A 22,003-nucleotide genomic window follows, 5' to 3' on the forward strand; every position below is an offset into this window, starting at 1 on the left:
GAACGTGTTATATATATTTTTTTTAGACACGGCGAGGTTTTGAAAATGAAAATGAGTTCGTTTAGCTTCAAAGCTAACGTTAGCTAGGCTAGCAGGAGGTGAAGGTACGGAGGTGTGTTCACAAAGAAGAAAATGATAGACCGGGTGGAGAAAAACATCCCGCAAGTTATGGAGTAGCTAGCTTAGGTGTTTAAATCTACTACATTACATTCTGCCCAACGGACAGTGAGAGAAAATCTAACCCAGCTCGCTATGGCCATGTCGCTGGTCCAGGCCTGCCGCAGTTTGGCCCTATCTACATGGCTTTTGTCGTTTTGTTTCGTCCACCTCCTCTGTTTGGATTTCACCGTCGCCGAGAGAGAGGAGTGGTACACAGCTTTCATCAATATCACCTACATAGACCCTGTCACCTCCAAGATCCGGACGGAGAAGACCGAATTCGGTCGATATGGGGAACACTCACTGAAACGCGACGCCAAAGGAGTCGTGGTACTTCCATCTCTCTCCCAGGACTGGCAAGCCTGTGATCCGGGTACACAGTTCGCGGTTCCGGTCCAAGGCAGTGCGTGGATAGCCCTGATAGCCAGTGGAAACTGCACCTATAAAGACAAGATTCGACATGCAGCGAACCAAAACGCCACGGCCACCGTCATATTCAACGTTGGATCCAGCAACGCCAATGATACAATCACCATGCCATATTCAGGTAACAGTATTGACTAGCTAGATCGTCATCTGATTTATCGGGTCACACAGTGTAGATTTCCGCTATGCACTTAACATCCCATCATGCGTAGGGTATAAAGAAGACCCAGTTTCACAGTATTTGCCCAGACACATGTAGAATCTATACCAAGGTGCTTTGAAGCTGTTATGGCAGCTGGTGGTGGTCCAACGACGTATTAAGACACTATGTTGTTGTATTTAGGCAGTTACGTGTATGTAGTTAAGCATTAACCATTGATTACACAACCAGACAGACTGGTATGGCCCCTGGCAGAGGAACCCAGTGCACTCTTGTGTGTGTCTGAGAGAGAGACAGAGAGCTTTCATCCATACCTAACTGTTCTGATTGCCAGAGACTAGCTCATTGGTTTAGGCGTTGGTCATTCTGCCAACCATACAACAAGCTTTATTTTTATCTCACAGCATAGACTAGAGAAGGCTGTGTGTCTGTCTGTGGGGAGTAGAGAAGGCTGTGTGTCTGTCTGTGGGGAGTAGAGAAGGCTGTGTGTCTGTCTGTGGGGAGTAGAGAAGGCTGTGTGTCTGTCTGTGGGGAGTAGAGAAGGCTGTGTGTCTGTCTGTGGGGAATAGAGAAGGCTGTGTGTCTGTCTGTGGGGAGTAGAGAAGGCTGTGTGTCTGTCTGTGGGGAGTAGAGAAGGCTGTGTGTCTGTCTGTGGGGAGTAGAGAAGGCTGTGTGTCTGTCTGTGGGGAGTAGAGAAGGCTGTGTGTCTGTAGAGAGTAGAGAATGCTGTGTGTCTGTGGGGAGTAGAGAATGCTGTGTCTGTGGGGAGTAGAGAATGCTGTGTCTGTAGGGAGTAGAGAATGCTGTGTGTCTGTCTGTGGGGAGTAGAGAATGCTGTGTGTCTGTAGAGAGTAGAGAATGCTGTGTGTCTGTAGGGAGTAGAGAATGCTGTGTGTCTGTAGAGAGTAGAGAATGCTGTGTGTCTGTAGGGAGTAGAGAATGCCGTGTGTCTGTAGGGAGTAGAGAATGCTGTGTGTCTGTAGAGAGTAGAGAATGCTGTGTGTCTGTAGGGAGTAGAGAATGCTGTGTGTCTGTAGGGGGTAGAGAATGCTGTGTGTCTGTAGAGAGTAGAGAATGCTGTGTGTCTGTAGGGAGTAGAGAATGCTGTGTGTCTGTAGGGAGTAGAGAATGCTGTGTGTCTGTAGGGAGTAGAGAATGCTGTGTGTCTGTAGGGAGTAGAGAATGCTGTGTGTCTGTAGGGAGTAGAGAATGCTGTGTGTCTGTAGGGAGTAGAGAATGCTGTGTGTCTGTAGGGAGTAGAGAATGCTGTGTGTCTGTAGAGAGTAGAGAATGCTGTGTGTCTGTGGGGAGTAGAGAATGCTGTGTGTCTGTAGGGAGTAGAGAATGCTGTGTGTCTGTAGAGAGTAGAGAATGCCGTGTGTCTGTAGAGAGTAGAGAATGCTGTGTGTCTGTAGGGAGTAGAGAATGCTGTGTGTCTGTAGAGAGTAGAGAATGCTGTGTGTCTGTAGGGAGTAGAGAATGCTGTGTGTCTGTAGGGAGTAGAGAATGCTGTGTGTCTGTAGGGAGTAGAGAATGCTGTGTGTCTGTAGGGAGTAGAGAATGCTGTGTGTCTGTAGGGGGTAGAGAATGCTGTGTGTCTGTAGAGAGTAGAGAATGCTGTTTGTCTGTCTGTGGGGAGTAGAGAATGCTGTGTGTCTGTAGGGAGTAGAGAATGCTGTGTGTCTGTGGGGAGTAGAGAATGCTGTGTGTCTGTCTGTGGGGAGTAGAGAATGCTGTGTGTCTGTAGGGAGTAGAGAATGCTGTGTGTCTGTGGGGAGTAGAGAATGCTGTGTGTCTGTCTGTGGGGAGTAGAGAATGCTGTGTGTCTGTAGAGAGTAGAGAATGCCGTGTGTCTGTAGAGAGTAGAGAATGCTGTGTGTCTGTAGGGAGTAGAGAATGCTGTGTGTCTGTAGAGAGTAGAGAATGCTGTGTGTCTGTAGGGAGTAGAGAATGCTGTGTGTCTGTAGGGAGTAGAGAATGCTGTGTGTCTGTAGGGAGTAGAGAATGCTGTGTGTCTGTAGGGAGTAGAGAATGCTGTGTGTCTGTAGGGGGTAGAGAATGCTGTGTGTCTGTAGAGAGTAGAGAATGCTGTTTGTCTGTCTGTGGGGAGTAGAGAATGCTGTGTGTCTGTAGGGAGTAGAGAATGCTGTGTGTCTGTAGGGAGTAGAGAATGCTGTGTGTCTGTAGGGGGTAGAGAATGCTGTGTGTCTGTAGAGAGTAGAGAATGCTGTTTGTCTGTCTGTGGGGAGTAGAGAATGCTGTGTGTCTGTAGGGAGTAGAGAATGCTGTGTGTCTGTAGAGAGTAGAGAATGCCGTGTGTCTGTAGATAGTAGAGAATGCTGTGTGTCTGTAGAGAGTAGAGAATGCTGTGTGTCTGTGGGGAGTAGAGAATGCTGTGTGTCTGTAGGGAGTAGAGAATGCTGTGTGTCTGTAGAGAGTAGAGAATGCCGTGTGTCTGTAGAGAGTAGAGAATGCTGTGTGTCTGTAGGGAGTAGAGAATGCTGTGTGTCTGTAGAGAGTAGAGAATGCTGTGTGTCTGTAGGGAGTAGAGAATGCTGTGTGTCTGTAGGGAGTAGAGAATGCTGTGTGTCTGTAGGGAGTAGAGAATGCTGTGTGTGTAGGGAGTAGAGAATGCTGTGTGTCTGTAGGGGGTAGAGAATGCTGTGTGTCTGTAGAGAGTAGAGAATGCTGTTTGTCTGTCTGTGGGGAGTAGAGAATGCTGTGTGTCTGTAGGGAGTAGAGAATGCTGTGTGTCTGTGGGGAGTAGAGAATGCTGTGTGTCTGTCTGTGGGGAGTAGAGAATGCTGTGTGTCTGTAGGGAGTAGAGAATGCTGTGTGTCTGTGGGGAGTAGAGAATGCTGTGTGTCTGTCTGTGGGGAGTAGAGAATGCTGTGTGTCTGTAGAGAGTAGAGAATGCTGTGTGTCTGTCTGTGGGGAGTAGAGAATGCTGTGTGTCTGTAGAGAGTAGAGAATGCTGTGTGTCTGTAGAGAGTAGAGAATGCTGTGTGTCTGTAGGGAGTAGAGAATGCTGTGTGTGTAGGGAGTAGAGAATGCTGTGTGTCTGTAGGGGGTAGAGAATGCTGTGTGTCTGTAGAGAGTAGAGAATGCTGTTTGTCTGTCTGTGGGGAGTAGAGAATGCTGTGTGTCTGTAGGGAGTAGAGAATGCTGTGTGTCTGTGGGGAGTAGAGAATGCTGTGTGTCTGTCTGTGGGGAGTAGAGAATGCTGTGTGTCTGTAGGGAGTAGAGAATGCTGTGTGTCTGTGGGGAGTAGAGAATGCTGTGTGTCTGTCTGTGGGGAGTAGAGAATGCTGTGTGTCTGTAGAGAGTAGAGAATGCTGTGTGTCTGTCTGTGGGGAGTAGAGAATGCTGTGTGTCTGTAGAGAGTAGAGAATGCTGTGTGTCTGTAGAGAGTAGAGAATGCTGTGTGTCTGTAGAGAGTAGAGAAGGCTGTGTGTCTGTAGGGGAGTAAGGTAATAAATAGGCCATAGAGGTGAAATAATTACAATTTAGCATTAACACTGGGGTGATTGATGTGCAGATGATGATGTGCAAGTAGATATACTGGGGTGCAAAAGAGCAAGAAGATAAGTAAAAATATGGGGATGAGGTAGTTGGGTGGGCTATTTACAGATGGGCTGTGTACAGGTACAATGATCTGTAAGCTGCTCTGACAGCTGATGTTTAAAGTTAGAGAGGGAGATATAAGACTCCAGCTTCAGTGATTTTTGCAGTTCGTTCCAGTCATTGGCAGCAGAGAACTGGAAGGAAAGGCGGCCAAAGGAGGTGTTGGCTTTGGGGATGACCAGTGCAATATACCTGCTGGAGCGCGTGCTACGAGTGGGTGCTGCTATGGTGACCAGTGAGCTGAGATAAGGCAGGGCTTTACCTAGCATAGACTTATAGATGACCTGGAGCCAGTGGGTTTGGTGATGAATATGAAGTGAGGGCCAGCCAACGAGAGCATACAGGTCGCAGTGGTGGGTAGTATATGGGGCTTTGGTGACAAAACGGATGGCACTGTGATAGACTACATCCCGTTTGCTGAGTAGAGTGTTGGAGGCTATTTTGTAAATGACATCGCCGAAGTCAAGGATCGGTAGGATGGTCAGTTTTACTAGGGTATGTTTGGCAGCATGAGTGAAGGAGGCTTTGTTGCGAAATAGGTTTAATTTTGGATTGGAGATGCTTAATGTGAGTCTGGAAGGAGAGTTTACAGTCTAGCCAGACACCTAGGTATTTGTAGTTGTCCACATATTCTAAGTCAGAGCCGTCCAGAGTAGTGATGCTGGACGGGCGGGCAGGTGCAGGCAGCAATCGGTTGAAGAGCATGCATTTAGTTTTACTAGCATTTAAGAGCAGTTGGAGGCCACGGACGGAGAGTTGTATGGCGTTGAAACTCGTTTGGAGGTTTGTTAACACAGTGTCCAAAGAAGGGCCAGAGGTATACAGAATGGTGTCGTCTGCGTAGAGGTGGATCAGAGACTCACCAGCAGCAAGAGCAACATCATTGATGTATACGTAGGCTCCCTGACCTGTGTGCAAATGTAGGCATGTAAATGTCTACATTTGATTACCAAATGCCCATTTGGTAATCTGATAGTATTTCTGATTGGCTTAACTCACCACCACGGGTCTCAAAGTAATGTTTTCGTCAGCTCAAACAGCAAAGTCTGTTTTTACAATCCATTGAAAATGACAATAGTTCCTCGAGGCATGTGAAAAATCTTTCCAGTCCTTTCCGATAACAACTCTGTGTTAAAGGGGAAAATGTCACGCTCTGATCCAGTGGAAATGTCATAAAATAGACCTACAGCTGTTTGTTCCCGAGCTCGCTGGCACGGGAAACTCTGAGGACCCCGAATATTTTATACACTGTTGCAAGTTTGCCAGAGAGAAAGCATGTGGCCCTGGACACAAGTTAATAGTTGACACAATGTTTTTACTCATTGTTTAACTATTGTTACTTTTTTATTATTTAAGTGTTTTCCTTTTCTATAATTTATCTATTATCCTTCTCTCTGCGTCGTTGGGAAGGGATCCGTAAGGAAGCATTTCACTGTTAGTCTACACCTGTTGTTAACGAAGCATTTCACTGTTAGTCTACACCTGTTGTTAACGAAGCATTTCACTGTTAGTCTACACCTGTTGTTAACGAAGCATTTCACTGTTAGTCTACACCTGTTGTTAACGAAGCATTTCACTGTTAGTCTACACCTGTTGTTAACGAAGCATTTCACTGTTAGTCTACACCTGTTGTTAACGAAGCATTTCACTGTTCGTCTACACCTGTTGTTAACGAAGCATTTCACTGTTAGTCTACACCTGTTGTTAACGAAGCATTTCACTGTTAGTCTACACCTGTTGTTAACGAAGCATTTCACTGTTCGTCTACACCTGTTGTTAACGAAGCATTTCACTGTTAGTCTACACCTGTTGTTAACGAAGCATTTCACTGTTAGTCTACACCTGTTGTTAACGAAGCATTTCACTGTTAGTCTACACCTGTTGTTAACGAAGCATTTCACTGTTAGTCTACACCTGTTGTTAACGAAGCATTTCACTGTTAGTCTACACCTGTTGTTAACGAAGCATTTCACTGTTAGTCTACACCTGTTGTTAACGAAGCATTTCACTGTTAGTCTACACCTGTTGTTAACGAAGCATTTCACTGTTCGTCTACACCTGTTGTTAACGAAGCATTTCACTGTTAGTCTACACCTGTTGTTAACGAAGCATTTCACTGTTAGTCTACACCTGTTGTTAACGAAGCATTTCACTGTTAGTCTACACCTGTTGTTAACGAAGCATTTCACTGTTCGTCTACACCTGTTGTTAACGAAGCATTTCACTGTTAGTCTACACCTGTTGTTAACGAAGCATTTCACTGTTCGTCTACACCTGTTGTTAACGAAGCATTTCACTGTTAGTCTACACCTGTTGTTAACGAAGCATTTCACTGTTAGTCTACACCTGTTGTTAACGAAGCATTTCACTGTTAGTCTACACCTGTTGTTAACGAAGCATTTCACTGTTAGTCTACAGCTGTTGTTAACGAAGCATTTCACTGTTCGTCTACACCTGTTGTTAACGAAGCATTTCACTGTTCGTCTACACCTGTTGTTAACGAAGCATTTCACTGTTAGTCTACACCTGTTGTTAACGAAGCATTTCACTGTTAGTCTACACCTGTTGTTAACGAAGCATTTCACTGTTAGTCTACACCTGTTGTTAACGAAGCATTTCACTGTTCGTCTACACCTGTTGTTAACGAAGCATTTCACTGTTAGTCTACACCTGTTGTTAACGAAGCATTTCACTGTTAGTCTACACCTGTTGTTAACGAAGCATTTCACTGTTCGTCTACACCTGTTGTTAACGAAGCATTTCACTGTTCGTCTACACCTGTTGTTAACGAAGCATTTCACTGTTAGTCTACACCTGTTGTTAACGAAGCATTTCACTGTTAGTCTACACCTGTTGTTAACGAAGCATTTCACTGTTCGTCTACACCTGTTGTTAACGAAGCATTTCACTGTTAGTCTACACCTGTTGTTAACGAAGCATTTCACTGTTAGTCTACACCTGTTGTTAACGAAGCATTTCACTGTTAGTCTACACCTGTTGTTAACGAAGCATTTCACTGTTAGTCTACACCTGTTGTTTATGAAGCATTTCACTGTTAGTCTACACCTGTTGTTAACGAAGCATTTCACTGTTCGTCTACACCTGTTGTTAACGAAGCATTTCACTGTTAGTCTACACCTGTTGTTAACGAAGCATTTCACTGTTAGTCTACACCTGTTGTTAACGAAGCATTTCACTGTTAGTCTACAGCTGTTGTTAACGAAGCATTTCACTGTTCGTCTACACCTGTTGTTAACGAAGCATTTCACTGTTAGTCTACACCTGTTGTTAACGAAGCATTTCACTGTTCGTCTACAGCTGTTGTTAACGAAGCATTTCACTGTTAGTCTACACCTGTTGTTAACGAAGCATTTCACTGTTCGTCTACACCTGTTGTTAACGAAGCATTTCACTGTTAGTCTACACCTGTTGTTAACGAAGCATTTCACTGTTAGTCTACACCTGTTGTTAACGAAGCATTTCACTGTTAGTCTACACCTGTTGTTAACGAAGCATTTCACTGTTAGTCTACACCTGTTGTTAACGAAGCATTTCACTGTTAGTCTACACCTGTTGTTTATGAAGCATTTCACTGTTAGTCTACACCTGTTGTTAACGAAGCATTTCACTGTTCGTCTACACCTGTTGTTAACGAAGCATTTCACTGTTAGTCTACACCTGTTGTTAACGAAGCATTTCACTGTTAGTCTACACCTGTTGTTAACGAAGCATTTCACTGTTAGTCTACACCTGTTGTTAACGAAGCATTTCACTGTTAGTCTACAGCTGTTGTTAACGAAGCATTTCACTGTTCGTCTACACCTGTTGTTAACGAAGCATTTCACTGTTCGTCTACACCTGTTGTTAACGAAGCATTTCACTGTTAGTCTACACCTGTTGTTAACGAAGCATTTCACTGTTAGTCTACAGCTGTTGTTAACGAAGCATTTCACTGTTAGTCTACACCTGTTGTTAACGAAGCATTTCACTGTTAGTCTACACCTGTTGTTAACGAAGCATTTCACTGTTCGTCTACAGCTGTTGTTAACGAAGCATTTCACTGTTAGTCTACACCTGTTGTTAACGAAGCATTTCACTGTTCGTCTACACCTGTTGTTAACGAAGCATTTCACTGTTAGTCTACAGCTGTTGTTAACGAAGTATTTCACTGTTAGTCTACACCTGTTGTTAACGAAGCATTTCACTGTTAGTCTACACCTGTTGTTAACGAAGCATTTCACTGTTAGTCTACACCTGTTGTTAACGAAGCATTTCACTGTTCGTCTACACCTGTTGTTAACGAAGCATTTCACTGTTAGTCTACAGCTGTTGTTAACGAAGCATTTCACTGTTAGTCTACACCTGTTGTTAACGAAGCATTTCACTGTTAGTCTACACCTGTTGTTAACGAAGCATTTCACTGTTAGTCTACAGCTGTTGTTAACGAAGCATTTCACTGTTCGTCTACACCTGTTGTTAACGAAGCATTTCACTGTTCGTCTACACCTGTTGTTAACGAAGCATTTCACTGTTAGTCTACACCTGTTGTTAACGAAGCATTTCACTGTTAGTCTACACCTGTTGTTAACGAAGCATTTCACTGTTAGTCTACACCTGTTGTTAACAAAGCATTTCACTGTTCGTCTACAGCTGTTGTTAACGAAGCATTTCACTGTTAGTCTACACCTGTTGTTAACGAAGCATTTCACTGTTCGTCTACACCTGTTGTTAACGAAGCATTTCACTGTTAGTCTACAGCTGTTGTTAACGAAGCATTTCACTGTTAGTCTACACCTGTTGTTAACGAAGCATTTCACTGTTAGTCTACACCTGTTGTTAACGAAGCATTTCACTGTTAGTCTACACCTGTTGTTAACGAAGCATTTCACTGTTAGTCTACACCTGTTGTTAACGTGACAAATACAATTTGGTTGATTTTGTATCTCGCAGGTTGGCCTTTATGAGTCTTGTCCTGGAGGAAGAACTGAGTGATTTCTGCAAGATAGGCCAGCTGCAAAATCAAAATAGGCTTTAAATATAAAACTTCTCATTCACTTTCTCGCCTCCTTTCTCGCCTCCTTCCTCGCCTCCTTTCTCCCCTGTCAGGTATGGATGATGTGGTCGCCGTCATGATCCCAGAACCTAAAGGTCGCGAGGTCGCTGCTCTGCTAGAGCGGAATGTCACGGTAACCATGCACATCACCATAGGAACGCGTAACCTCCAGAAGTACGTGAGCAGGACGTCGGTGGTGTTCGTCTCCATCTCCTTCATCACCCTGATGATTATCTCTCTGGCCTGGCTCGTCTTCTACTACATACAGAGGTTCAGATACGCCAACGCACGAGACCGTAACCAGGTAGGGCTCAGTAACACACACACTACCGTAACCAGGTAGGGCTCAGTAACACACACACTACCGTAACCAGGTAGGGCTCAGTAACACACACACTACCGTAACCAGGTAGGGCTCAGTAACACACACACTACCGTAACCAGGTAGGGCTCAGTAACACACACACTACCGTAACCAGGTAGGGCTCAGTAACACACACACTACCGTAACCAGGTAGGGCTCAGTAACACACACACTACCGTAACCAGGTAGGGCTCAGTAACACACACACTACCGTAACCAGGTAGGGCTCAGTAACACACACACTACCGTAACCAGGTAGGGCTCAGTAACACACACACTACCGTAACCAGGTAGGGCTCAGTAACACACACACTACCGTAACCAGGTAGGGCTCAGTAACACACACACTACCGTAACCAGGTAGGGCTCAGTAACACACACACTACCGTAACCAGGTAGGGCTCAGTAACACACACACTACCGTAACCAGGTAGGGCTCAGTAACACACACACTACCGTAACCAGGTAGGGCTCAGTAACACACACACTACCGTAACCAGGTAGGGCTCAGTAACACACACACTACCGTAACCAGGTAGGGCTCAGTAACACACACACTACCGTAACCAGGTAGGGCTCAGTAACACACACACTACCGTAACCAGGTAGGGCTCAGTAACACACACACTACCGTAACCAGGTAGGGCTCAGTAACACACACACTACCGTAACCAGGTAGGGCTCAGTAACACACACACTACCGTAACCAGGTAGGGCTCAGTAACACACACACTACCGTAACCAGGTAGGGCTCAGTAACACACACACTACCGTAACCAGGTAGGGCTCAGTAACACACACACTACCGTAACCAGGTAGGATTCAGTAACACACCAGACTACCGTAACCAGGTAGGGCTCAGTAACACACCAGACTACCGTAACCAGGTAGGGCTCAGTAACACACCAGACTACCGTAACCAGGTAGGGCTCAGTAACACACACACTACCGTAACCAGGTAGGGCTCAGTAACACACCAGACTACCGTAACCAGGTAGGGCTCAGTAACACACACACACTACCGTAACCAGGTAGGGCTCAGTAACACACACACACTACCGTAACCAGGTAGGGCTCAGTAACACACACACACACTACCGTAACCAGGTAGGGCTCAGTAACACACACACACTACCGTAACCAGGTAGGGCTCAGTAACACACACTACCGTAACCAGGTAGGGCTCAGTAACACACACTACCGTAACCAGGTAGGGCTCAGTAACACACACACTACCGTAACCAGGTAGGGCTCAGTAACACACCAGACTACCGTAACCAGGTAGGGCTCAGTAACACACACACACTACCGTAACCAGGTAGGGCTCAGTAACACACACACACACACTACCGTAACCAGGTAGGGCTCAGTAACACACACACTACCGTAACCAGGTAGGGCTCAGTAACACACACTACCGTAACCAGATAGGGCTCAGTAACACACACTACCGTAACCAGGTAGGATTCAGTAACACACACACTACAACACTTGTTGCACACAGGGCAGTTTTGTTTATTGATTTCTGAGGGCTAACCCTACCATTCTATCTCCCCTCTTAATCTCTTCCTCCTTCTGTCCTCTCTTTCTCTCCCCTATCTCTCTCTCTTCCCTATCTCTCTCTCTCTTCCCTATCTCTCTCTCTCTCTCCCCTGTCTCTCTCTCTCTCTCCCCTATCTCTCTCTCTCTCTCTCCCCTATCTCTCTCTCTCTCTCCCCTATCTCTCTCTCTCTCTCCCCTGTCTCTCTCTCTCTCTCCCCTATCTCTCTCTCCCCTATCTCTCTCTCTCTCTCCCCTATCTCTCTCTCTCTCTCCCCTATCTCTCTCTCTCTCTCTCCCCTATCTCTCTCTCTCTCTCCCCTATCTCTCTCTCTCTCTCCCCTATCTCTCTCTCTTCTCTCTCTCTCTTCCCTATCTCTCTCTCTTCTCTCTTTCTCTCTCTCTCCCCTATCTCTCTCTCGCTCCCCTATCTCTCTCTCTCTTCCTCTCTCTCCCCTTCCTCTCTCTCCCCTTCCTCTCTCTCCCCTTCCTCTCTCTCCCCTTCCTCTCTCTCCCCTTCATCTCTCTCTCCTCTCAGAGGCGTCTGGGAGATGCAGCTAAGAAGGCCATCAGTAAACTCCAGGTCAGGACCATCAAGAAGGGCGACTGGGAGACGGAGTCAGACTTTGATAACTGTGCCGTGTGTATCGAGGGCTACAAGCCAAACGATGTGGTCAGGATACTACCCTGCAGGTAACCAAACATGAACCCCGCTTATAACCCTCTACGTTGACCCCGCTTATAACCCTCTACGTTAACCGCACTTATAACCCTCGACGTTAACCCCACTTATAACCCTCGACGTTAACCCCACTTATAACCCTCGACGTTTACCCCGCTTATAACCCTCGACGTTAACCCCGCTTATAACCCTCTACGTTAACCCCACTTATAACCCTCTACGTTAACCCCACTTATAACCCTCTACGTTAACCCCACTTATAACCCTCGACGGTAACCCCGCTTATAACCCTCTACGTTAACCCCACTTATAACCCTCTACGTTAACCCCACTTATAACCCTCGACGTTAACCCCACTTATAACCCTCGACGTTAACCCCACTTATAACCCTCGACGTTAACCCCGCTTATAACCCTCGACGTTAACCCCGCTTATAACCCTCTACGTTAACCCCGCTTATAAGCCTCGACGTTAACCCCGCTTATAAGCCTCGACGTTAACCCCGCTTATAAGCCTCGACGTTAACCCCGCTTATAAGCCTCGACGTTAACCCCGCTTATAAGCCTCGACGTTAACCCCGCTTATAAGCCTCGACGTTAACCCCGCTTATAAGCCTCGACGTTAACCCCGCTTATAACCCTCGACGTTAACCCCGCTTATAACCCTCGACGTTAACCCTCAACCAGGAAAGACTGGCATGTTGTTGATGTTAGTTCTGTATGTGCCGTTAAACTTCTTACGGCTGAAATCCCGTTAAGGGGATCGACTTGACAACAGCCAGTGAAAGTGCAGGGCGCCAAATTCAAACAACAGAAATCTCATAATTAAAATTCCTCAAACATACAAGTATTATACACCATTTTAAAGATAAACTTGTTGTTAATCCCATCACAGTGTCCGATTTCAAAAAGGCTTTACGACGAAAGCACACCATCTGATTATGTTAGGTCAGTACCTAGTCACAGAAAAACAGCCATTTTCCAGCTAAAGAGAGGAGTCACAAAAAGCAGAAATAGAGATAAAATGAATCACTAACCTTTGATGATCTTCATCAGATGACACTCATAGGACTTCATGTTACACAATACATGTATGTTTTGTTTGGTAAAGTTCATATTTATATCCAAAAATCTCAGTTTACATTGGCGCGTTATGTTCAGTAATGTTTTGCCTCCAAAACATCCGGTGATTTTGCAGAGAGCATCAATTTACAGAAATACTCATAATAAACATTGATAAAAGATACAAGTATTATACATGGAACTTTAGATCCACTTCTCCTTAATGCAACCGCTGTGTCAGATTTCAAAAAACTTTACGGAAAAAGCACACCATGCAATAATCTGAGTACAGTGCTCAGGCACCAAAACAAGCCGTACAGATACCCGCCATGTTGTGGAGTCAACAGAAGTCAGAAATAGCATTATAAATATTCACTTACCTTTGATGATCTTCATCGGAATGCACTCCCAGGAATCCCAGTTCCACAATAAATGTTTGTTTTGTTCGATAACGTCCATCATTTATGTCCAAATACCTCCTTTTGTTCGCGCGTTTAGTTCCAAAATCCAAATTGATGACGCACAGGCCAGACGAAAGTAAAAAAAATCCATTACAGTTCGTAGAAACATGTAAAACGGTGTATAGAATCAATCTTTAGGGTTTTTTAAACATAAATCTTCAATAATGTTTCAACCGGAGAATTCCTTTTTCTTGTAGAAATGCGATGGAACGCAGCTTACTCTCACGGGGGCGCGCCTGAGTGAGCTCGTGGCACTCTGCAAGACCCATGACTCAATCAGCTCTCATTCTCCCCTCCCTCACAGTAGAAGCATCAAATACGGTTCTAAAGACTGTTGACATCTAGTGGAAGCCTTAGGAAGTGCAGTATGACCCCATAGACACTGTATATTGGATAGGCAAACCCACAAACCTCAGATTTCCCACTTCCTGTTTGGATTTTTCTCTGCCATATGAGTTCTGTTATACTCACAGACATCATTAAAACAGTTTTAGAAACTTCAGAGTGTTTTCTATCCAAATCTACTAATTATATGCATATCTTAGCTTCTGAGACTGAGTAGCAGGCAGTTTACTCTGGGCACCTTATTCATCCAAGCTACTCAATACTGCCCCCCTGTCCCATGTTATTGACATGTTATAACCTGTCATAGACCTTTTATGAACATGTTATAATCTCTATCCCCTGTCAGACATCTGTTCCATAAGAACTGTGTGGACCCCTGGCTGCTCGATCACAGGACCTGTCCCAGGTTATTGACCTGTTATAACCTGTCATAGACCTTTTCTAAACATGTTATAACCTCTATCTCCTGTCAGACATCTGTTCCATAAGAACTGCGTGGACCCCTGGCTGCTCGATCACAGGACCTGTCCCATGTGCAAGATGAACATCCTCAAAGCCCTGGGCATCGCTGTGAGTCATTTTCAGAATCATTCAGGAGTTGTTCAGGAGTCATTTACAGAGTTATCAATGAGTCACTTAGTCTTTTTTTTCTTTTGGTCACCATCAGAATTGAATTGATCCAAATCCATCCAAACTTGATTCCATCACACCAACACAATTGAATATATTTGAACTGAACTGTTTCTCTCATCTTGCTCTGCTCTTCCCTTCCTCTCTCTTTCTCTTTCTCTCTCTCTCTCTCTCTCTCTCTCTCTCTCTCTCTCTCTCTCTCTCTCTCTCTCTCTCTCTCTCTCTCTCTCTCTCTCTCTCTCTCTCTCTCTCTGTGTCTCTGTCTCTCGGTCTCTCTTTCTCTCTCTCCCAATCATCCTCTCTCTCTGTCTGTCTCTGTCTCTATACAGTTAAATGCAGACTGTCTGGATGACGTGCCATTGGACTATGAGATGATGAGTGTGGGTGGTGGTGGGGGGGTCGGGGGTCTGGGCCTAGAGGCTGTGGTGTCGGGAGGGTCCAGTGACGGGACCCTCAGTGAGGGGGGGTCGGTGGTTCTAGACCCGGGGGTGCGGAGAGTGGGGCTCCCCCAAGACTACCACGACCCAGACTCTCTGAGGGATAGTCCCATTACTGCTACTACTGAGACACATACAGGTGAGACTACCGACACGCCGGCGGGACTATGCGGCCCACAGCCACACGGCCCAAATACAGTGGGGCAAAAAAGTATTTAGTCAGCCACCAATTGTGCAAGTTCTCCCACTTAAAAAGATGAGAGAGGCCTGTAATTGTCATCATAGGTACACTTCAACTATGACAGACAAAATGAGAGAAAATTTTTTAAAAAATCACATTGTAGGATTTTTAATGAATTTATTTGCAAATTATGGTGGAAAATAAGTATTCGGTCACCTACAAACAAGCAAGATTTCTGGCTCTCACAGACCTGTAACTTCTTCTTTAAGAGGCTCCTCTGTCTTCCACTCGTTACCTGTATTAATGGCACCTGTTTGAACTTGTTATCAGTATAAAAGACACCTGTCCACAACCTCAAACAGTCACACTCCAAACTCCACTATGGCCAAGACCAAAGAGCTGTCAAAGGACACCAGAAACAAAATTGTAGACCTGCACCAGGCTGGGAAGACTGAATATGCAATAGGTAAGCAGCTTGGTTTGAAGAAATCAACTGTGGGAATAATTATTAGGAAATGGAAGACATACAAGACCACTGATAATCTCCCTCGATCTGGGGCTCCACGCAAGATCTCACCCCGTGGGGTCAAAATGATCACAAGAACGGTGAGCAAAAATCCCAGAACCACACGGGGGGACCTAGTGAATGACCTGCAGAGAGCTGGGACCAAAGTAACAAAGCCTACCATCAGTAACACACTACGCCACCAGGGACTCAAATCCTGCAGTGCCAGACGTGTCCAGGCCCTTCGGAAGTTTGCTAGAGAGCATTTGGATGATCCAGAAGAAGATTGGAAGAATGTCATATGGTCAGATGAAACCAAAATATAACTTTTTGGTAAAAACTCAACTCGTCGTGTTTGGAGGACAAAGAATGCATCCAAAGAACACCATACCTACTGTGAAGCATGGGGGTGGAAACATCATGCTTTGGGGCTGTTTTTCTGCAAAGGGACCAGGACGACTGATCCGTGTAAAGGAAAGAATGAATGGGGCCATGTATCGTGAGATTTTGAGTGAAAACCTCCTTCCATCAGCAAGGGCATTGAAGATGAAACGTGGCTGGGTCTTTCAGCATGACAATGATCCCAAACACACCGCCCGGGCAACGAAGGAGTGGCTTCGTAAGAAGCATTTCAAGGTCCTGGAGTGGCCTAGCCAGTCTCCAGATCTCAATCCCATAGAAAATCTTTGGAGGGAGTTGAAAGTCCGTGTTGCCCAGCAACAGCCCCAAAACATCACTGCTCTAGAGGAGATCTGCATGGAGGAATGGGCCAAAATACCAGCAACAGTGTGTGAAAACCTTGTGAAGACTTACAGAAAACGTTTGACCTCTGTCATTGCCAACAAAGGGTATATAACAAAGTATTGAGAAACTTTTGTTATTGACCAAATACTTATTTTCCACCATAATTTGCAAATAAATAAATTAAAAATCCTACAATGTGATTTTCTGGATTTTTTTCTTCTCATTTTGTCTGTCATAGTTGAAGTGTACCTATGATGAAAATTACAGGCCTCTCTCATCTTTTTAAGTGGGAGAACTTGCACAATTGGTGGCTGACTAAATACTTTTTTGCCCCACTGTATGTTTTGATTTCTAAGTTGCCAAATAACTCTAAATCTAGTGTATAGGACCTGTTTCAAGTGGTCACTTTTGCCCTCAACATAGCCACTTCATATGCACACTCACTCTATGATGGGGAAAATCGTCTTTATAATTTATTAAGTTCAGTTATAGTCTTCTGACTATAAAATCATATAACATAAGATAATGGTAAGGATTTATAAGCATATCTAGTCTGATAAATGAACAAGTCTACAGTCTATATCATAGCCAGATAACATACAGTATCTAGTCTGATAAATGAACAAGCCTACAGTCTATATCATAGCCAGATAACATACAGTATCTAGTCTGATAAATGAACAAGCCTACAGTCTATATCATAGCCAGACAACATACAGTATCTAGTCTGATAAATGAACAAGCCTACAGTCTATATCATAGCCAGATAACATACAGTATCTAGTCTTGATAAATGAACAAGCCTACAGTCTATATCATAGCCAGATAACATACAGTATCTAGTCTTGATAAATGAACAAGCCTACAGTCTATATCATAGCCAGATAACATACAGTATCTAGTCTGATAAATGAACAAGCCTACAGTCTATATCATAGCCAGATAACATACAGTATCTAGTCTGATAAATGAACAAGCCTACAGTCTATATCATAGCCAGATAACATACAGTATCTAGTCTTGATAAATGAACAAGCCTACAGTCTATATCATAGCCAGATAACATACAGTATCTAGTCTGATAAATGAACAAGTCTACAGTCTATATCATAGCCAGATAACATACAGTATCTAGTCTGATAAATGAACAAGCCTACAGTCTATATCATAGCCAGACAACATACAGTATCTAGTCTGATAAATGAACAAGCCTACAGTCTATATCATAGCCAGATAACATACAGTATCTAGTCTTGATAAATGAACAAGCCTACAGTCTATATCATAGCCAGATAACATACAGTATCTAGTCTGATAAATGAACAAGCCTACAGTCTATATCATAGCCAGATAACATACAGTATCTAGTCTGATAAATGAACAAGTCTACAGTCTATATCAGAGCCAGATAACATACAGTATCTAGTCTGATAAATGAACAAGCCTACAGTCTATATCATAGCCAGATAACATACAGTATCTAGTCTGATAAATGAACAAGTCTACAGTCTATATCATAGCCAGATAACATACAGTATCTAGTCTGCTAAATGAACAAGTCTACAGTCTATATCATAGCCAGATAACATACAGTATCTAGTCTGATAAATGAACAAGTCTACAGTCTATATCATAGCCAGATAACATACAGTATCTAGTCTGATAAATGAACAAGTCTACAGTCTATATCATAGCCAGATAACATACAGTATCTAGTCTGATAAATGAACAAGCCTACAGTCTATATCATAGCCAGATAACATACAGTATCTAGTCTGCTAAATGAACAAGCCTACAGTCTATATCATAGCCAGATAACATACAGTATCTAGTCTGATAAATGAACAAGTCTACAGTCTATATCATAGCCAGATAACATACAGTATCTAGTCTGATAAATGAACAAGTCTACAGTCTATATCATAGCCAGATAACATACAGTATCTAGTCTGCTAAATGAACAAGCCTACAGTCTATATCATAGCCAGATAACATACAGTATCTAGTCTGCTAAATGAACAAGTCTACAGTCTATATCATAGCCAGATAACATACAGTATCTAGTCTGATAAATGAACAAGCCTACAGTCTATATCATAGCCAGATAACATACAGTATCTAGTCTGATAAATGAACAAGTCTACAGTCTATATCATAGCCAGATAACATACAGTATCTAGTCTGATAAATGAACAAGCCTACAGTCTATATCATAGCCAGATAACATACAGTATCTAGTCTGCTAAATGAACAAGCCTACAGTCTATATCATAGCCAGATAACATACAGTATCTAGTCTGATAAATGAACAAGTCTACAGTCTATATCATAGCCAGATAACATACAGTATCTAGTCTGATAAATGAACAAGTCTACAGTCTATATCATAGCCTGATAACATACAGTATCTAGTCTGATAAATGAACAAGTCTACAGTCTATATCATAGCCAGATAACATACAGTATCTAGTCTGATAAATGAACAAGTCTACAGTCTATATCATAGCCAGATAACATACAGTATCTAGTCTGATAAATGAACAAGTCTACAGTCTATATCATAGCCAGATAACATACAGTATCTAGTCTGATAAATGAACAAGTCTACAGTCTATATCATAGCCAGATAACATACAGTATCTAGTCTTGATAAATGAACAAGTCTACAGTCTATATCATAGCCTGATAACATACAGTATCTAGTCTTGATAAATGAACAAGCCTAAAGTCTATATCATAGCCAGATAACATACAGTATCTAGTCTTGATAAATGAACAAGTCTACAGTCTATATCATAGCCTGATAACATACAGTAGACCAACTCATATTCTGTTCTTCTGAAATACATTTTCTTCATACCATAATGTTTCTTTAGACCTGACTAAAATAAATCCTGTATTTATTGTGATGGTGTATATTACATGTATTTATTTTACTTTTTTTAAATGTAGATGTTTTAAAGGCATCAGCGGCGTGTGGAGACCTGGAGATGTTAAACATGTTTATGTCAATTAACCGTTAATTACCGTGAGACCGGCAGTCTTCTGCATGTCAATAACCGGCTGGCATAATGCCATGACTGCTACAGCCCTGGGGTGGGTGGGTGGCAAGTTTATGATATTACACACAAACACAGCACTCACAGTGCCACCTGGTGGCAGATTTGATGAAATGCATCCTCATCTCTCCCTTTCTCCCTCCCCCTCTCTCTCCTGTCTTTCTCCTCTCTCTCTCTCTCTCTCTCTCTCTCTCTCTCTCTCTCTCTCTCTCTCTCTCTCTCTCTCTCTCTCTCTCTCTCTCTCTCTCTCTCTCTCTCTCTCTCTCTCTCTCTCTCTCTCTCTCTCTCTCTCTCTCTCTCTCTCTCTCTCTCTCTCTCTCTCTCTCTCTCTCTCTCTCCTCTCTCTCTCTCTCTCTCTTTCTGTCTCTCTCTCTCATCCTTCTTTTGTCTCCTCCTCCCACTCTACTCCTCCCCCTTCTCTCTCTCTTTCTGTCTCTTCTCTCACTCTCTTTCTCTTCTCTCTCTTCTCTCTCTCTCTCTCTTTCTGTCTCTTCTCTCTCTCATCCCTCTCTCTCTCTAGGTGAGTTCCAGCCCATGACCAGCAGTGCGTCCGTGGCGTCCCTGGTGATCGCCGTGGAAACGGGGCTGTCGGACGAGGAACTGTCACTAGAACAACTAACCCCTCCTGGGGACAACAAGTTCTGAGACCACAGGGCCTAACTGGGGCCACACTGGGGCCAGAAACATGACTGCACCGGGGTAAGTCTGGTTTAGCCTGGACCTGGGACAAATCTAACCTGGGACAGAGGACGGAGACATACCCGCAGGCTAAGATTTTACTTGGACTACTTGGCTGCATGTATGGACCTACCGGTCTATGGCTACCTGGGATGGACCTACCGGTCTATGGCTACCTGGGATGGACCTACCGGTCTATGGCTACCTGGGATGGACCTACCGGTCTATGGCTACCTGGGATGGACCTACCGGTCTATGGCTACCTGGGATGGACCTACCGGTCTATGGCTACCTGGGATGGACCTACCGGTCTATGGCTACTGGGATGGACCCTACCGGTCTATGGCTACCTGGATGGACCTACCGGTCTATGGCTACCTGGGATGGACCTACCGGTCTATGGCTACCTGGGATGGACCTACCGGTCTATGGCTACCTGGGATGGACCTACCGGTCTATGGCTACCTGGGATGGACCTAACGGTCTATGGCTACCTAGGATGGATCTACCTGGATAAACTGTTCTGGGATGGGATTCCATGTAGTGGCTCACCTCGTACCTACATGGAGAATAGACGATGGTGTATGGTCCCTTGTCCTGTCTGGATTATGGAGCTGTAACTACAGTATGGAGTTAAAGGTATGACTGTACACCTTTCTGAGGTATTGACTTGGTTGGGTTGGTTACCTGGGGGGGGGGGGGGGGGGGGGGGGGGGGGTGGGGGGGGGGGGGGGTCTGGGTGTCGTGGAGCTGTTCCTTGGAGCCCAGGTATGGATCTGGAGGAAAGCGTTTCACAGTAACAGTTCTGATCACGCGCTGACCAATATGGAAACAACGGGAACCTTGGGATCTTATAAACCACAGCTGTGAAACGGGATCCTGTCCACCAGCACACAGAGACACACAGTACTATTGTAGCTTACATGACACTAGGTTCACTCAATCCTTCTGAAACACGACAACAACCGGTGCAGATAAGACTTCTGGGAGATGTAGTCCGTGAACAGCTCTGAGATTTATCTCTACTATATCTGCAATGAGGCTGTGTCTCCCTACGGTAACCATGGATACGAACACACAACTAGGTGGCGTTACTACTACAATACTGCAGTATTTTAAAGTACAACGCCCGTATTCCCTGCCTGTGTCTATTCTATGGTCGTGTACCTGTCTGTCAGTCTGTCTAGGTCTGTACCATGATCTCACCGTATTGTATTGTTTTATTTCCTGCTTTTTTACTACAGTACCTCTGTCTGGCTTAACTGGCCAATCAGAGTTGGTTGTGTCTTTGACTGGCCAATCAGAGTTGGTTGTGGTTGTGTTGTTGCCATGGTGTTGCCAATAACTGCCATTTTTACAACCAGGGCCATGTTCAGTAGGAAAAACGTTTTGGAACGTTCCAGATAGAAATGCAATGAATAGAGCCGCTGTGATTTCAGTATTTTACATGTCAGAGAGGCATGTATGTTTTATATTGAACAAAAATATAATTGCAACATGTAAAGTGTTGGTCCCATGTTTCATGAGCTGAAATAAAATATTCACAAAAAGCTTATTTCTCTCAAAATGTTGTGCACAAATTTGTTTACATCCCTGTTTAGTGAGCATGTCTCCTTTGACAAGATAATCCATCTACCTGATAGGTGTGGCATATCAAGAAGCTGATTAAACTGAATGATCATTACACAGGTGCACCTTGTGCTGGGGACAATCAATGGCCATTCTAAAAATGTGCAGTTCCCTCAAGATTTGAGGGAGCGTGCAAATCTGTTGCCAAAAAATGTAATGTTAATTTCTCTACCATAAGCCGCCTCCAACGTTGTTTTGGGGAATTTGTCGGTATGTCTAACAGGTCTCACAACCAGTTTCTTCGCCTGCGAGATCATCTGAGACC

At 44.2% G+C, this 22,003-nt stretch overlaps 1 protein-coding gene across 1 annotated transcript; it reads left to right on the forward strand.

The window, feature by feature from the left end:
- The first annotated feature begins 113 nt into the window (after positions 1–113).
- LOC129847183 (RING finger protein 150-like) lies at positions 114–20,094 on the forward strand. The gene is made up of 6 exons (XM_055914991.1): positions 114–706; positions 9,476–9,726; positions 11,864–12,018; positions 14,349–14,445; positions 14,835–15,081; positions 19,952–20,094. The coding sequence occupies exons 1-6, from the start codon at positions 253–255 to the stop codon at positions 20,074–20,076; spliced, it is 1,329 nt and encodes a 442-aa protein (XP_055770966.1). The 5' UTR covers positions 114–252; the 3' UTR covers positions 20,077–20,094.
- The last annotated feature ends 1,909 nt before the right edge of the window (positions 20,095–22,003 follow it).

The sequence above is a fragment of the Salvelinus fontinalis genome, unplaced genomic scaffold (assembly GCF_029448725.1).
Source record: "Salvelinus fontinalis isolate EN_2023a unplaced genomic scaffold, ASM2944872v1 scaffold_0751, whole genome shotgun sequence".
NCBI classification, from domain to species: domain Eukaryota; kingdom Metazoa; phylum Chordata; class Actinopteri; order Salmoniformes; family Salmonidae; genus Salvelinus; species Salvelinus fontinalis.

Excerpts from the sequence above, each read along its gene's own strand:
- LOC129847183 (XM_055914991.1), top strand. The coding sequence starts at position 253 with ATGGCCATGTCGCTGGTCCAGGCCTGCCGCAGTTTGGCCCTATCTACA. Across the intron at positions 707-9,475 it reads AATCACCATGCCATATTCAG|GTATGGATGATGTGGTCGCC; the intron begins GTAACAGTATTG and ends CTCCCCTGTCAG. Across the intron at positions 14,446-14,834 it reads TCAAAGCCCTGGGCATCGCT|TTAAATGCAGACTGTCTGGA; the intron begins GTGAGTCATTTT and ends GTCTCTATACAG.